This window comes from Oncorhynchus tshawytscha, linkage group LG16 (genome assembly GCF_018296145.1).
Source record: "Oncorhynchus tshawytscha isolate Ot180627B linkage group LG16, Otsh_v2.0, whole genome shotgun sequence".
Classification (NCBI taxonomy): Eukaryota; Metazoa; Chordata; class Actinopteri; order Salmoniformes; family Salmonidae; genus Oncorhynchus; species Oncorhynchus tshawytscha.
The window spans coordinates 74,579,956-74,597,377 of NC_056444.1; the positions used below are offsets into that span (position 1 = coordinate 74,579,956).

The 17,422-nt window shown below is 46.7% G+C and overlaps 1 protein-coding gene across 1 annotated transcript in view; it reads left to right on the forward strand.

Annotated features, from left to right (window-relative positions):
• The window catches only part of LOC112216350 (nuclear receptor subfamily 1 group D member 1-like), a 28,832-nt gene that overhangs the window by 9,802 nt on the left and 1,608 nt on the right, over positions 1 to 17,422 (forward strand). The window contains exons 2-7 of the mRNA XM_024376283.2: positions 10,025 to 10,336; positions 10,542 to 10,630; positions 10,753 to 10,897; positions 15,924 to 16,519; positions 16,741 to 16,926; positions 17,102 to 17,312. Of these exons, the coding sequence (XP_024232051.1) occupies positions 10,025 to 10,336; positions 10,542 to 10,630; positions 10,753 to 10,897; positions 15,924 to 16,519; positions 16,741 to 16,926; positions 17,102 to 17,312 (1,539 nt within the window). The remainder of the gene's footprint in view (positions 1 to 10,024; positions 10,337 to 10,541; positions 10,631 to 10,752; positions 10,898 to 15,923; positions 16,520 to 16,740; positions 16,927 to 17,101; positions 17,313 to 17,422) is intronic.

Below are 17,422 nucleotides of genomic sequence, written 5' to 3' on the forward strand. Positions count from 1 at the left end.
TGAAACCAACATTGCACTAGTCTACTGGTCAAATTCATTTAAATATCAATCAAGCCTACAGCTATCACAGCCTGTATTTTAACAGCAATAAAATAGCTTTTGTTTCGAATGGTCACCTCCCAATTCCGAATTGACATCATTGATAACACATACAGTATATATCTATCAGATAACAACAAGGCTTAGAAGGCCGAGTTCAAATGTCGACGTCAAATTCAAAGCAATTGGCGCACTGCCTAAACGGCTGACTGCCAAAGCAAACTGGCACTGTCTGCGCTCTGCTCTCTAAAAGTGAAAGAAAGAGTTGCAGGCTGGCAGCTGCTCTCTGCATGGTCCTAAAACCAGCTAAACATCACCGTTTAGTTAGAATCGGGATTGGAACGATTTTAGTGTACATTGTTTTAGCCTACTTACCATTTTTGGTCTTGAGCTAGGGTATGGCGATACCCAACTAACGCCGCTGATCAACATCTCTCCCAAATTGAAGGTTCAGCACACACATCCGCTAGGCTAGACTAAGTGTGCTATGTACAGTTGGAACGTGACAGCCCTCCCTGACAGTAGGCTATTTGTAGCCTGCAAAGTCATTTGATCCGCTGTAGTCCTCAGAGTGATGCTAAAACTGCTATAGGGCAATCCGTGACATCCTGCATTCTTGGTAATGCAGTGTGATGGAGATAATCTATTATAATCCTCAAATTATGCATAATGCAATTAGTCTACATGGATATTTGGTGGCTGCCAAATAGTCCCATTGGTGTCATTCTTCTTTAAAATGCAACCTAAATACCTGAATAGAGTAGACTTTTGAATATACTTGCAATATAAATATACATAAATGCAATCCATAATATAAATTCAACTCCTTCTATTCAGACCCCTCCAATTAATCCAATAAAATGGTATTTGTCACATGCGTCATGAACAAGATGTGTAGACTAACAGTAAAAAGGTTACTTAAAGGTCATTTTCCAACCATGCATAGTCAATGATTTAAAAAATATACACTGTGAGTAACGAATAACAATAACGAGTAAAAAATAATATTGCTATATACAGGAAGTTCCAGTACCGAGTCGAAGTGCAGAGGTACGAGATAATAACATGGCTATATACAGGAAGTACCAGTACCGAGTCAATGTGCTGGGGTACGAGGTAATAACATGGCTGTATACAGGAAGTACCAGTACCGAGTCAATGTGCTGGGGTACGAGGTAATAACATGGCTATATACAGGGAGTACCAGTACCGAGTCAATGTGCTGGGGTACGAGGTAATAACATGGCTGTATACAGGAAGTACCAGTACCGAGTCAATGTGCTGGGGTACGAGGTAATAACATGGCTATATACAGGGAGTACCAGTACCGAGTCAATGTGCTGGGGTACGAGGTAATAACATGGCTGTATACAGGGAGTACCAGTACCGAGTCAATGTGCTGGGGCTATATACGAGGTAATAACATGGCTATATACAGGAAGTACCAGTACCGAGTCAATGTGCTGGGGTACGAGATAATAACATGGCTGTATACAGGGAGTACCAGTACCGAGTCAATGTGCTGGGGTACGAGGTAATAACATGGCTGTATACAGGAAGTACCAGTACCGAGTCAATGTGCTGGGGTACGAGGTAATAACATGGCTGTATACAGGGAGTACCAGTACCGAGTCGATGTGCTGGGGTACGAGGAAATTGAGGTAACTATTGAGGTAATAACTATGTACATATACATATGTACGTAGAGGTGACTAGGCAACAGGATAGATAATAGACAGTAGCAGCAGTGTATGTGGTGAGTGTTAAAGTGTGTGAGTGTTTTTGTGGCATCAGTATGCGTGTGTGCACGTGTTGTGTGTGTGGTTCTAGGCCTGCTGCAGTATCTATGTCAGCCACGGAGTGCAAATCCAAATACCATTGCACCTTGTTACTGAGACAGTGGCCTACTCTTCTCCTAGCTGGATTAATGCAGTCTTTTAGAGACATAGTAACATGTTCCTTATTGTTTACTGTAATGTATTTACTTAGGATGCTTTGGCAGCTGTCAGTTTGGATCCTGGCTTCAGCCACATACTGTACATCAATAATTCACAAACTTTTATGATCTAGCTATAAATTAGAGTGGAGCCAAATGGGTGAACTTCTCTACCTCCACCCTACCCTCTTCCTCCACCATACCCTCTTCCTCCACCCTACCCTCTTCCTCCACCATACCCTCTTTCTCCACCCTACCCTCTTCCTCCACCCTACCCTCTTCCTCCACCCTACCCTCTTCCTCCACCCTACCCTCTTCCTCCACCTACCCTCTACCTCCACCCTACCCTCTTCCTCCACCCTACCCTCTACCTCCACCCTACCCTCTTCCTCCACCATACCCTCTTCCTCCACCATACCCTCTTTCTCCACCATACCCTCTTCCTCCACCTTACCCTCTTCCTCCACCTTACCCTCTTCCTCCACCATACCCTCTTTCTCCACCCTACCCTCTTCCTCCACCCTACCCTCTACCTCCACCCTACCCTCTTCCTCCACCCTACCCTCTACCTCCACCCTACCCTCTTCCTCCACCATACCCTCTTCCTCCACCATACCCTCTTTCTCCACCATACCCTCTTCCTCCACCTTACCCTCTTCCTCCACCTTACCCTCTTCCTCCACCATACCCTCTTTCTCCAACCTACCCTCTTCCTCCACCCTACCCTCTACCTCCACCCTACCCTCTACCTCCACCCTGCCCTCTACCTCCACCCTGCCCTCTACCTTCACCCTACCCTCTACCTCAACCGGACCTCTACCTCAACCCTACTTTCTACCCTCTACCCTAACCTCTACCTCCACCCTACCTCAAACCTACCCTCTACCTCAACTCTACTTTCTACTCTCTTCCTCCACCCTACCCTCTTTCTCCACCCTACCCTTTACCTCAACTCTATCCTCTACCTCCACCCTGCCCTCTACCTCTACCCTACTTTCTACCCTCTACCTTCACCCTACCCTCTACCTCCACCCTATCCTACCCTCTACCTCAAACCTAACCTCTACCTCAACCCTACTTTCTACCCTCTACCTCTACCTCCACCCTACCCTCTACCTTCACCTTACCCTCTACCTCCACCCTACCCTCTTCCTCCAACCTACCCTCTTTCTCCAAACTACTCTCTTCCTCCACCCTACCCTCTACCTTCACCCTACCCTCTACCTCCACCCTATCCTACCCTACCCTCTACCTCAAACCTACCCTCTATCTCAACCCTACTTTCTACCCTCTACCTCAACCTTACCCTCTACCTCAACCCTACTCTCTTCCTCCACCCTACCCTCTACCTCCACCCTACTCTCTACCGCCACCCTACCCTCTTCCTCCACCCTACCCTCTTTCTCCACCCTACTCTCTACCTCCACCCTACCCTCTTCCTCCACCCTACCCTCTTCCTCCACCCTAAACTCTACCTCCACCCTACCCTCTACCTCAACCCTACTTTCTACCCTCTACCCTAACCTCTACCTCCACCCTACCTCAATCCTACCCTCTACCTCAACTCTACTTTCTACTCTCTTCCTCCACCCTACCCTCTTTCTCCACCCTACCCTCTACCTCAACTCTATCCTCTACCTCCACCCTACCCTACCCTCTACCTCAAACCTAACCTCTACCTCAACCCTACTTTCTACCCTCTACCTCCACCCTAACCTCTACCTCAAACCTATTTTCTACCTCAACCCTATCCTTCATGACATTGCAAAGGCAAAACAAGCTAGGAAAACACTAGCAGTCTTGCCAGGCTTACAGCTGTAGCATAGCATAGCTCAGAGAACAAACCAGGGGAAGGCTATAATAGGGGAGGGGGAGGAGGGGAGGAGGATGTGGGCAAGGATTGTAGTGCCTGTTAAGTGCTCAGCGCTCACGTTTCCCCGCCTGACAGCCTGCCTGACAGCCTCAGCCTGCCTGACAGCCTGCCTGACAGCCTGCCTGACAGCCTGCCTGACAGCCTGCCTGACAGCCTGCCTGACAGCCTGCCTGACAGCCTGCCTGACAGCCTGCCTGACAGCCTGTCTGGCTCTACACCTCGACTCAGGCACATAGATTAGTGGCAGAACGGGTTGGTTAAGGTCACGATGGGAAGCTGCTCTCCTCACTTCCCAACCTGCTGCTGATTCCACAATTAACAGTAGTGTCTGTCTGCACTGATGTGCATTTTAACTAGCTTGTGCTAGTGAGTGTATGGCTCCTCTTCTGTCTCTTCCCTGGGTTACATTGGGCATCCTCTGGTGCGAGCTATAGGCTATGTGCTATCCTTCTGGCTGAACATCAAAGCCAATTTACATTCCTAAAGTCCTATAGCCCCCTATGGTTTTCTATACTCTCATGAGGGCCATGTTCTCTGAATTTGAGTTAGTTGACTTGACACAAAGGCCATATACTTTACTTAGCCGCTGGTCAAGTAGATGACATATTACTGCAGTACAGTATATAGCAGTATAGTCAAGCGTTGCCTTGGGGAGACTGTAAAACCTGATAATTGACCACATTTATGGCACCAGTTTTGAGGGACCCTCACACACACAAACTAACATAAAAGTAGCTCACGTGAGTATTCAGGTGGACATGCCAAAGTCTTTGTGTGCGGGTGGAGGTGGGACAAGTCCTGGCTGGGTCAGCAGCAGGCTGTCTGTTTCCAGTCTCAGGAAGTGCCAGGCCAGGGCAGGACCAGGAGGTCCCTGTCAAAAGACCAGCACTAGCTCTGCTGTGTTAACAATCAAGGAAAACACAGGGAAGACAACAAGAGGAAGGAAAAGGACAGATGGTCATGTTTCCCATATAAAATGTAAGGTTACATGACAAGTGCATGCTATTTGGGAATATAGTTCTATGGGAGAATGTGACTCACTCTTTTCATACCTAGGGCAGCGTGCTAGTTTAATGTACAGTAGGCTACACCCTCTGTGCTGAATGACTACCGCCCTGTAGCCTTGATATCCTTAGTAATGAAATGCCTTGAGAAACTTGTGAAAAGTCATATTTTCAGCGTCACCCAGAAGCTTCTCAACCCATTTCAGTTTGCCTATCAGCCTAGCAGAGGAGTTGATGATGCTATTCTTACCCTCCTTAACATGGTCTATAGACATCTAGAGGGTGTACCCTCCTTAACATGGTCTATAGACATCTAGAGGGTGTATTAACATGGTCTATAGACATCTAGAGGGGGTATTAACATGGTCTATAGACATCTAGAGGCCAAATCCCATGTTAGGGTTCTATTTGTTGACTTTTCTTCTGCCTTCAACACAATCCAGCCTTACATTCTGGCACAGAGACTCATTCAGGACTTCTCCTTAGATGGGGGGCTGGTTTTGTGGCTGTTGGACTTCCTGAGCCAACGCTCACAGAGAGTCAATATAGGTCCCCATGTGTCGGACATACGCAATACCAACACAGGCGCTCCTCAGGGATGTGTTTTGTCCCCACTTCTGTACATCTTGTACACTAATAGTTGTACTAGTTCCCATCCTGACAGACACCTTGTTAAATTCGCTGATGACACTGCCTTGATCGGTCCTAGATGACTTTGTATAGTGGTGTGAGGAATCACACTTGGTCCTCAATACCAACAAGACCAAAGATATGTGCATAGACTTCAGGAAGTGTACAACACCTACCTCTGCAACATCTATCAGAGGTCAGAACATAGACTTCAGGAAGTGTACAACACCTACCTCTGCAACATCTATCAGAGGTCAGAGCATAGACTTCAGGAAGTGTACAACACCTACCTATGTAACATCTATCAGAGGTCAGAACATAGACTTCAGGAAGTGTACAACACCTACCTCTGCAACATCTATCAGAGGTCAGAACATAGACTTCAGGAAGTGTACAACACCTACCTCTGCAACATCTATCAGAGGTCAGACCAAAGAGATGAGCATAGACTTCAGGAAGTGTACAACACCTACCTCTGCAACATCTATCAGAGGTCAGAACATAGAGATGTGCATAGACTTCAGGAAGTGTACAACACCTACCTCTGCAACATCTATCAGAGGTCAGAACAAAGAGATGTGCATAGACTTCAGGAAGTGTTCACCACCTACCTCTGCAACATCTATCAGAGGTCAGAACATAGAGATGTGCATAGACTTCAGGAAGCGTACAACACCTACCTCTGCAACATCTATCAGAGGTCAGAACATAGAGATGTGCATAGACTTCAGGAAGGTATTAACACCTACCTCTGCAACATCTATCAGAGGTCAGAATATAGAGATGTGCATAGACTTCAGGAAGGTACAACACCTACCTCTGCAACATCTATCAGAGGTCAGAACATAGAGATGTGCATAGACTTCAGGAAGCGTACAACACCTACCTCTGCAACATCTATCAGAGGTCAGAATATAGAGATGTACATAGACTTCAGGAAGTGTACAACACCTACCTCTGCAACATCTATCAGAGGTCAGAATATAGAGATGTACATAGACTTCAGGAAGTGTTCACCACCTACCTCTGCAACATCTATCAGAGGTCAGAACATAGAGATGTGCATAGACTTCAGGAAGTGTACAACACCTACCTCTGCAACATCTATCAGAGGTCAGAACATAGAGATGTGCATAGACTTCAGGAAGTGTACAACACCAACCTCTGCAACATCTATCAGAGGTCAGAACATAGAGATGTGCATAGACTTCAGGAAGTGTACAACACCTACCTCTGCAACATCTATCAGAGGTCAGAACATAGAGATGTGCATAGACTTCAGGAAGTGTACAACACCTACCTCTGCAACATCTATCAGAGGTCAGAATATAGAGATGTACATAGACTTCAGGAAGTGTACAGGTACCTCTGCAACATCTATCAGAGGTCAGAACATAGACTTCAGGAAGTGTACAACACCTACCTCTGCAACATCTATCAGAGGTCAGAACATAGAGATGTGCATAGACTTCAGGAAGTGTACAACACCTACCTCTGCAACATCTATCAGAGGTCAGAACATAGAGATGTACATAGACTTCAGGAAGTGTTCAACACCTACCTCTGCAACATCTATCAGAGGTCAGAACATAGAGATGTGCATAGACTTCAGGAAGTGTACAACACCTACCTCTGCAACATCTATCAGAGGTCAGAACATAGAGATGAGCATAGACTTCAGGAAGTGTACAACACCTACCTCTGCAACATCTATCAGAGGTCAGACCAAAGAGATGAGCATAGACTTCAGGAAGTGTACAACACCTACCTCTGCAACATCTATCGGAGGTCAGAATATAGAGATGTGCATAGACTTCAGGAAGTGTACAACACCTACCTCTGCAACATCTATCAGAGGTCAGAACATAGACTTCAGGAAGCGTACAACACCTACCTCTGCAACATCTATCAGAGGTCAGAACATAGAGATGTGCATAGACTTCAGGAAGTGTACAACACCTACCTCTGCAACATCTATCAGAGGTCAGAACATAGACTTCAGGAAGTGTACAACACCTACCTCTGCAACATCTATCAGAGGTCAGAACATAGACTTCAGGAAGTGTACAACACCTACCTCTGCAACATCTATCAGAGGTCAGAGCATAGACTTCAGGAAGTGTTCACCACCTACCTCTGCAACATCTATCAGAGGTCAGAGCATAGACTTCAGGAAGTGTACAACACCTACCTCTGTAACATCTATCAGAGGTCAGAATATAGAGATTGTAGAGGAATACAAATACATGGGTGTCCTCTTAGACAATAAGCTTCAGTGGAGAAAATATACAGACCTGACCTACAAAAAGAGCCAACAGAGACTGTATTTTCTCAAAAAGCTGGGATCTTTTAATGTAGACTGTACTATACTGACTCTGTTATACAAATCTTTCATTGAGAGTATTTAAAAATGTTGTATTGTTTGTTGGTTTGGCAATGCCACTGTCAGCCAGAGAAATAAACTGAGAAGGATTATCACCACAGCAAGCAAGGTACTTGGAGTCAAACAGACTTGCCTGGATGAGATCTTTAAGGTCAGGGCCCTCAGCAAGGTACTTGGAGTCAAACAGACAGGCCTGGATGAGATCTTTAAGGTCAGGGCCCTCCGCAAGGTACTTGGAGTCAAACAGACAGGCCTGGATGAGATCTTTAAGGTCAGGGCCCTCAGCAAGGTACTTGGAGTCAAACAGACAGGCCTGGATGAGATCTTTAAGGTCAGGGCCCTCAGCAAGGTACTTGGAGTCAAACAGACTTGCCTGGATGAGATCTTTAAGGTCAGGGCCCTCAGCAAGGTACTTGGAGTCAAACAGACTTGCCTGGATGAGATCTTTAAGGTCAGGGCCCTCAGCAAGGTACTTGGAGTCAAACAGACAGGCCTGGATGAGATCTTTAAGGTCAGGGCCCTCCGCAAGGTACTTGGAGTCAAACAGACAGGCCTGGATGAGATCTTTAAGGTCAGGGCCCTCCGCAAGGCTCACAAAATAATTTTAGACCCAAGCCACCCCCTGTACCCGGACTTTGAACTACTCCCCTCTGGTTTGCAGGTATAGAGCACCCCTCAGCAGGAAAAACAGAACTAGACAATAATTTGTGCCAGGTGTGATATCACTCCTAAATAGTTCAGGCTAATGTTCCCATCGACTCAGTAAGGCCAGCAGGCTAGTCTTTTTGTTTTGTTTTATTGATATATAACTGTTATGAAAGTTGTATTGTCAATTTTGTTTTGTATTTAAACGCCACTTTAAATGTGTACATGACACTGCAACAACATTTCCCCATGGGTACAATAAAGTCAGTAAGTAAGTACCTCTTTATACCATTCCCAGGCGCTCCCCCACCAGACCTATATTTCTAAAATCATGGACCCATTTTTACATTTTAGCATACGGTCTCGAACATAGCGATTTACAGTAGTGTGTGCATTTATTTTCATAATTTTCCCCCGTACTGGTCCCCAGTGGATCCAACTGAGCCACACAGAACCGGGTGGTGATTGTTTTAACTATAGTGTAGGCAGTATACCTCGCGCACACATGTCAGCGCGCGCAGTGGTGTATCAGCGCGTGGACAGCTCATGATAACCAGAGATACGAGGAGAGGATGCAAAGGCAGCTGAGGGGCCTGTTAGACTATTTATAACGACCGCAAATAAATACTGTGGTTTGCCTGACGCCAAAAATGTTTCAATTACCACGTTTCCATCCACAGTTTTTATGCGAGTAGCCTAACGTCATATTTGATCAAACTAGGAAGTTTCTGTGTAATTTTATAAATGCAGACAGATATTTTGTTCGTTCGACATGGTGTGATGATTTTGTGTGGGTAAAATACAAACGTTTTCGCTCTTAAAATAATCTCATCAAGTAGATTAGTCAACACACACAGCCTACCCTTCACTGTATCTGCGAGCTATTGGCTACAGCGTGCACGTGCCAAAACCAGAGTAGTCACGTTTTATATTTAATGCAAATTTGTTTGAAAATTTGAAAATGTGACGAAACACATTGAATATTCGATTTTTATTCGGTAGGCCTACATGAAAACGTAAGCGGAAAAAGTACATCATCATACACTGATTTTAATTCTTCATCGAGTCAGTTTGTTGGAAACACACCACTGTTGGGAAAATGTGCATATTTAGAATTTGGTTGGCACAGAAGCAATGCGCAGTGTTTCCCACATGTTTTACCTTGCTCCACTCCCTGTATGTGCTTGAATGCACAATTATACCTATTAAATTCATATCATATGATGAGTCAGGACGCTTGCAGCACATTCTCAGAGCTGACCTCCTTTGCAGGGTCAGAGGGATGTGCAACATGACATCACATAAAACTTGCTGTTCCAAAACATGTTACACACTATTTTTCGACACCAAAATTAATTCAGTACAGCCCTTTCAAATGAAGGTTTTTGCTTGTTGAAAATGGCATCCTACAGCATGCACTTTGATACTTTAAACTCCTTTTCAGAGCAAACTTATCAGCTATTTTGTGTCAGCTACCTGACTAACTCCCCGCTCTGTCTCTGTTTTGTGAACAGGTGGTGTTATTCTGTATGCGGGCTCCTCTGGCAGTGCCAGCCCAGGCAGCCCATCCAGTGGGTACCAGACCGAGTCCCCCCCCTCCTCCCACTCCCAGCCCTCCTCCCCAGAGGAGATCACCTTCACAGAGCTCGGGCACCTGGGGTCCCTGAAGGGCCAGAGGGGAGGAAGATGTACCCCTCCATCTTCCAAACTGGTGTTCCAGTTCCCAGAAGTCTACAATGTGGCTACATCAACATCCACCCCACAGGACACCTACCAACACCCCAGCGCTGGGACAAGACCATGTGGATTCACAGGAACTTTCACCAGTGAGTTGTTTACCAATGTGTTATTTTCCCTCTTTACTTCCTGAACCTGAATATCCACCTTATCCATGACCCATGTCCCCTGCATCTTTTAGTTGACTGTACACATCTTTTGTTGCTTGTACAATTGGTTGGTATTCACCCTCGTAGGCTCACTGATCTGATCACATTTCTGATTATCTGTGCCTCTCTCTTGCTATGTCTACAGAGGCTGGTGGGATGGTGCTTCTGTGCAAAGTGTGTGGTGACATTGCATCTGGGTTCCACTACGGAGTGCACGCTTGTGAGGGTTGCAAGGTAAAGACCCTGACAAATAAACACAAACGGTATATGATATGATTACATTACACAGTCTATATTACCATAAAAACCAACCAGGATGCAAACTAACTGTACATCTGCTTGTATTTCCTGTCTAGGGTTTCTTCCGTCGCAGCATCCAGCAGAATATCAACTACAAGATGTGTGTGAAAAATGAGAACTGCCTCATTATGAGAATGAACCGCAACCGTTGCCAACACTGTCGCTTCAAGAAATGCCTCTTCGTTGGCATGTCCAGAGATGGTAAGAGTTATAGTGAAATCTTAATGGTAGTGCAGGCTCAGAATGGGGCAGAGAGTCTTTTGAGGCCATCCAATGAGTGTTTATCAGTTACAAGTTCCATCAGCACTGCACCTTATCTTTTTATCGGCAGGTAGTCTAGTGATTAGAGTGTTGGGCCAGTAACCGAAAGGTTGCTAGATCGAATCCCAGAGCTGACAAGGTAAAAGTCTGTCGTTCTGCCCCTGAACAAGGCAGTTAACCCACTGTTCCTAGGCCGTCATAGTAAATAGGAATTTGTTCTTAACTGACTTGCCTAGTTAAATAAAGGTCAAATAAAACAATACATCTTTCACCTGAGACATTGCACTGGCCTACTGTTGAAGGGCAGACTTAGGAAAACACCCTATATCCACACAGCCTCTTGCACATTTAAAGGTTTCAAAGTCAGTCTGTCTTTTTCTTGTTCAGATTCCTCCTCTCTCTCTTGTCCCTGCGCCTCTCCATGTTCCTCTCCTCCATGTTCCATGAGCTCTCCTCCTGTGCTCTTCCTCCATCCCACTCTCCTCTCCCTCCCTCCATCCCACTCTCCTCTCCCCATCCCACTCTCCTCTCCTCCATCCCACTCTCCTCTCCCTCCCTCCATCCCTCCATCCCACTCTCCTCTCCCATCCCACTCTCCTCTCCTCCATCCCACTCTCCTCTCCTTCCATACCACTCTCCTCTCCCTCCATCCCACTCTCCTCTCTCCCCATCCCACTCTCCTCTCCTCCAACCCACTCTCCTCTCCCTCCATCCCACTCTCCTCTCCCCATCCCACTCTCCTCTCCTCCATCCCACTCTCCTCTCCCTCCCTCCATCCCTCCATCCCACTCTCCTCTCCTCCATCCCACTCTCCTCTCCCTCCATCCCACTCTTCTCTCCCCATCCCACTCTCCTCTCCTCCAACCCACTCTCCTCTCCCTCCATCCCACTCTCCTCTCCCTCCATCCCACTCTCCTCTCCTCCATCCCACTCTCCTCTCCCTCCATCCCACTCTCCTCTCCCTCCATCCCACTCTCCTCTCCCCCATCCCACTCTCCTCTGCCTCCATCCCACTCTCCTCTCTCCCTCCATCCCACTCTCCTCTCCCTCCATCCCACTCTCCTCTCCCTCCATCCCACTCTCCTCTCCTCCATCCCACTCCATCCTCTCCCTCCATCCCACTCTCCTCTCCCTCCATCCCACTCTCCTCTCCTCCATCCCACTCTCCTCTCCTCCATCCCACTCTCCTCTCCCTCCATCCCACTCTCCTCTGCCTTCATCACACTCTCCTCTGCCTCCATCTCACTCTCCTCTCCCTCCATCCCACTCTCCTCTCCCTCCATCCCAATCTCCTCTCCCTCCATCCCACTCTCCTCTCCCTCCATCCCACTCTCCTCTCCCTCCATCCCACTCTCCTCTCCCTCCATCCCACTCTCCTCTCCCTCCATCTCACTCTCCTCTCCTCCATCCCACTCTCCTCCATCCTCCATCCATCCCACTCTCCTCCATCCCACTCTCCTCTGCCTCCATCACACTCTCCTCTGCCTCCATCCCACTCTCCTCTCCTCCATCCCACTCTCCTCCATCCCACTCTCCTCTCCTCCATCACACTCTCCTCTGCCTACATCACACACTCCTCTCCTCCATCCCACTCTCCTCTGCCTACATCACACTCCCCTCTCCTCCATCCCACTTTCATCCTGTGCTCTTCCTCCATCCCACTCTCCTCACCCCCATCCCACTCTCCTCTCTGACAGTGATTTATGAGAACAGGAGCCTTGAAGTCCCAAAAGCTATCTGTCATCCAGAAAACTGCAGCAAACAGGAATTATTTTGGGAAATTGGAACAGGGGCAACTTGATTACCTTGTGTACTGTTTGCCCTTATAACATCTTGTGGAATTAATTAGGGATACAGCAAACAATTAAACTTGAGAGGCAGGAACAAAACAGCCTGTCCTTGACACGCAATTAATCAATCGTATCCTACACTTTTAGTCTTAATAAGCAAAATATTGATAAATTGCCCCATCATAGCAGATTACGAGAATACGTTTCGGTTTATCTAAAAAAAGCATAGCAAAAATAGTGGTTCCTCGTGACTTCGTTCGAATAGTTTGCCTGTCTCCTACTCTTCTTCCTGTCAGTATTGTTGTAGTTATCTCTAGTTCTCTATATTGCTTAATCTATGAGAGAACCAAGCGTGATTTATGCATGCGGTCGACAGTTTGGTTGCTCAAAGGTTGAGTACAAGAAACGAGGGTAGTGTAGAGTTTTTTTAAGGGAACAAACACTCATATTGACCCTATTAAAAAATACGTTCTCGCAATTGTCAAGAACCGCAACCTAGAAACCTCTTTCCTTCTGCTGCAACTGTTGTGAAAACAGGAAAACCTCAGTCAACTGCCTGCAGTCCACATGAAAGAATACGCCCTGAATTCTCAGGAGCCTGATGATGTGTGATTCTGTGTCTTATGATACCGTATAGGCAAGGCAAATATTTCAGTCAGTTGGCACAGTAGTGGCATACTTTCCCTCCCTGAAACCAGTTAGTCTTCTTAAAGATACAGTCCATTCTGTAATGACTAGACGCTACAGACTAATTTCTTGACATATAATAGTAAATCCATATAAACCAACAAAGCAGATCTCCTCTAACCTCATGCCACTGTGTATAGCCCTTTAGCTCGATCTAGGTCGATGATCTTTAGGGACAGTGCAGAGACCCAACCATACATGTAATGATGCCAGATATATTAAAGTCCCAGTGCAGTAAAAAACATGAATATCCTGTGTTTATTATATACAGTTGAAGTTGGAAGTTTACATACAACTTAGCCAAATACATTTAAACTCAGTTTTTCACAATTCCTGACATTTAATCCTAGTAAAAATTCCCTGTCTTAGGTCAGTTAGGATCACCACTTTATTTTAAGAATGTGAAATGTCAGAATAATAGTAGAGAGAATGATTTATTTCAGCTTTTATTTCTTTCATCACATTCCCAGTGGGTCAGAAGTTTACATACACTCAATTAGTATTTGGTAGCATTGCCTTTAAATTGATTAACTTGGGTCAAACGTGTCCGGTAGCCTTCCACAAGCTTCCCATAATAAGTTGGGTGAATTTTGGCCCATTCCTCCTGACAGAGCTGGTGTAACTGAGTCAGGTTTGTCGGCCTCCTTGCTCGCACACGCTTTTTCAGTTCTGCCCACAAATGTTCTATAGTATTGAGGTCAGGGCTTTGTGATGGCCACTCCAATACCTTGACTTTGTTGTCGTTAAGCCATTTTGCCACAACTTTGGAAGTATGCTTGGGGTCATTGTCCATTTGGAAGACCCATTTGCGACCAAGCTTTAACTTCCTGACTGATATCTTGAGGTGTTGTTTCAATATATCCGCATAATTTTCCTCCCTCATGATGCCATCTATTTTGTGAAGTGCACCAGTCCCTCCTGTAGCAAAGCACCCTCAGAAGCAATTTTTTTTTTTTCATTTAATTGAAAACAATCACAGTAAGGTACTTAATTGTTCCCCAGAAATGATTTGATATTGAGTTTAAAAAAAGGCTGCATTGGATCTTTACCACAGATGTTCACATCTGTAACTAAAGCAACACACAAATAACTCCTCCAATGTCATAGCTTAGTGCAGTATCTTATTTTGCCCTCAAACACTATAAGTTAGATTGTTTCTACAACATACGTTCATGATTGCACTTTTATTAATCATTCTTATACATTATTTACATTTTGCCTCATGCATTGTGCTGGCTTGGTTGGAGAACTCTCATGAGGCAGGACTGCAGTATGAAGTCTACTTCTTATCTCACACTCCGCCTTGTGGCGTCTCACTCTCCTCACTCACCACTTTCTCTCTGTAATCCTCTACTTCACTCCTCCTCTTCACTGTCACTTACCCCCTCCTTCACTGTAATCTCTCCTTCCTCCATCCCTCATTCTCTGCAACCTCTCCTTCCTGCGTGCGGAGAGCCTATCTCTCTTTTTCTCTGTCCACCACAGTAGCAGTGACATCACGTTCATGATGACCCACTGCCCTACTTACAGAGCAGAGAGGAGGGAAGGAAGGAGAGACGGAGAGAGAGAAGGAGAGGAGGAGAGAGAGGGGGTCTGTCAATTACATCTCCAGCAGATGGATATTTTTAGAGGGGGGAATAAGGAGAAGAGGAGAGGGGATAGGGAGGAGGCGGGGAATAAGGAGAAGAGGGGGTACAGAGAAGGAGAGGGGATAGGGAGGAGGAGGGGAATAGGGAGGAGAGGGGGTATGAAGGAGGACAGGGGATAGGGAGGTGGAGGGAAATAGGGAGGAGACAGGGTATGAAGGAGGAGAGGGGATATGAAGGAGGAGTGGGGATAGGAAGGAGGGGAGGAGATAGGAAGGAGGAGAGGGGATAGGGAGGAGGAGAGGGATAGGGAGGAGGGTAGGGAGGAGGAGAGGGAGTAGGGAGGAGGAGAGGGGATAGAGAGGAGGAGAGAGAGTAGGGAGGAGGAGAGGGGATAGGGAGGAGGGTAGGGAGGAGGAGAGGGAGTAGGGAGGAGGAGAGGGGATAAGGAGGAGGAGAGGGAGGAGGAGAGGGGATAGGGAGGAGGAGAGGAGGAGGGGAATAGGGAGGAGAGGGGGTATAGGGAGTAGAGGGGGTATGAAGGAGGAGAGGGAATAGGGAGGAGGAGAGGAGGAGAGAGGGGTATAGGGAGGAGAGGGGGTATGAAGGAGGAGAGAGGATAGGGAAGAGGAGAGGGGATAGGGAGGAGGGTAGGGAGGAAGAGAGGGAGTAGGGAGGAGGAGAGGGGATAGGGAGGAGAGGGGATCGGGAGGAGGAGATGGAGTTGTGGGGTCCATTACAAGACTAACACAATCTGCTCAGATCCATCCATATTGAAGAGACAGCCAGATACAATTAACACATTTTAGTATTCAAGGATATGTGTGAATATTTTGGTTTCTGTACAGACCATTTATTAAACACATTACTCCAAGTCCATTTCCTTCTGTTTGTCTTCCTCAGCTGTGCGTTTTGGCCGTATCCCTAAGAGGGAGAAGCAGAGGCTTCTGGAGGAGATGCAAAGCTATATGAACAGCCTGAACGAGTCTAACACCACCATGGACGTAGACTCCTCCCCTATCTCCGAAGCCCCTCCCAGCCCAGCAGAGGTTCCCTCTAAAGAGGCAATCAGAGCCATCTCACGGTCCTATCAGGACATCTTCACCAGCAGCCAAGGCAGGGCAGCCAAGTTGGGCATCAACATCAATAACAACAATAACAACCTCCCAACATCCTGCCCCTTCAAGAGTTACGCATCTCAGGAGACCTCCCATGGCTCCCCCCACTCCGGCTCTACCCAAGGGTATCAGTCCTGTCCTGCAGGCCCCGCCCCTTGCTGCTCAGTAACCAATGACAACCACCATAGATTCCCTTCTGTGGACAACTGTTGCTATAGTTACCCTGCGACATCCAATCAGAATCATGGACAGTCCAATATCGACACGCCTCAACGGGGCAGCTCGATCAATCACAACTGTTTCCCCATTAAGGAAGAGACCCAAGAGACCCAAACTCAGACTTCCTGTCCATGGAAGTTAGCAGCGGGCACCAAAGTGCTGGTGAGTAAATGGAGAGTTGTTATAAACTTGACTTTTGTTAAGCTGCAAAACAAATAGTATAGTGTGATTATAATCTATCTTTATCTAACGCTCAATTAAATTCAATTAAATTCAAGGGGCTTTATTGGCATGGGAAACATATGTTAACATTGCCAAAGCAAGTGACGTATATAACTTTACCAACTTTCCCTCTCTATCTAACCCTCTCTTAACTCTCTCAGGCTTGTCCTCTCAATGCGTGTCCTGTCTCTGCGGCCAGTCGTTCCGGCCAGCAGGTATGGGAGTCTTTCTCCCAGTGTTTCACCCCAGCAGTGAGGGAAGTGGTGGAGTTCGCTAAGGGCATCCCTGGCTTCCAGGAGCTCAGCCAGCACGACCAGGTCATGCTGCTCAAATCAGGCACCTTCCAGGTAATAACTGCTTGGTTAGTCCAGGACTAGGCTTTATCTGGGAAACCGGCCCTAAATCAGATGTTTGTAACTGCAGCTGAAATTAAGTAAAAAATACCTCTTCATTTTCTCTCCCAATACATTTAATCCCACTCCGTGTTGGCTAACCTACCATTGTGTCTTATGTCTTGGTCAGGTGTTGATGGTGAGGTACTGCACCCTGTTCAACCCTGAGGAGAGGACGGTGACTTTCCTGAACGGCCAGACGTACCCTCTGTCCTCCCTGCGGGCGCTGGGCATGGGGGCGCTGCTCAACTCCATGTTTGACTTCAGTGAGAAGCTGGGAACTCTAAGGCTGGAGCCTGAAGAGATGGCTCTGTTCATGGCCGTCGTGCTGGTCTCTGCAGGTGAGACAAAGAGCTGTTTAATTCCTTATAGTATTGCATTTGCACCTTGACCAGTATGGAGATAGGCTTACATTTTTACTTGAATGGGGTCATTTTTTTTAGAATATATT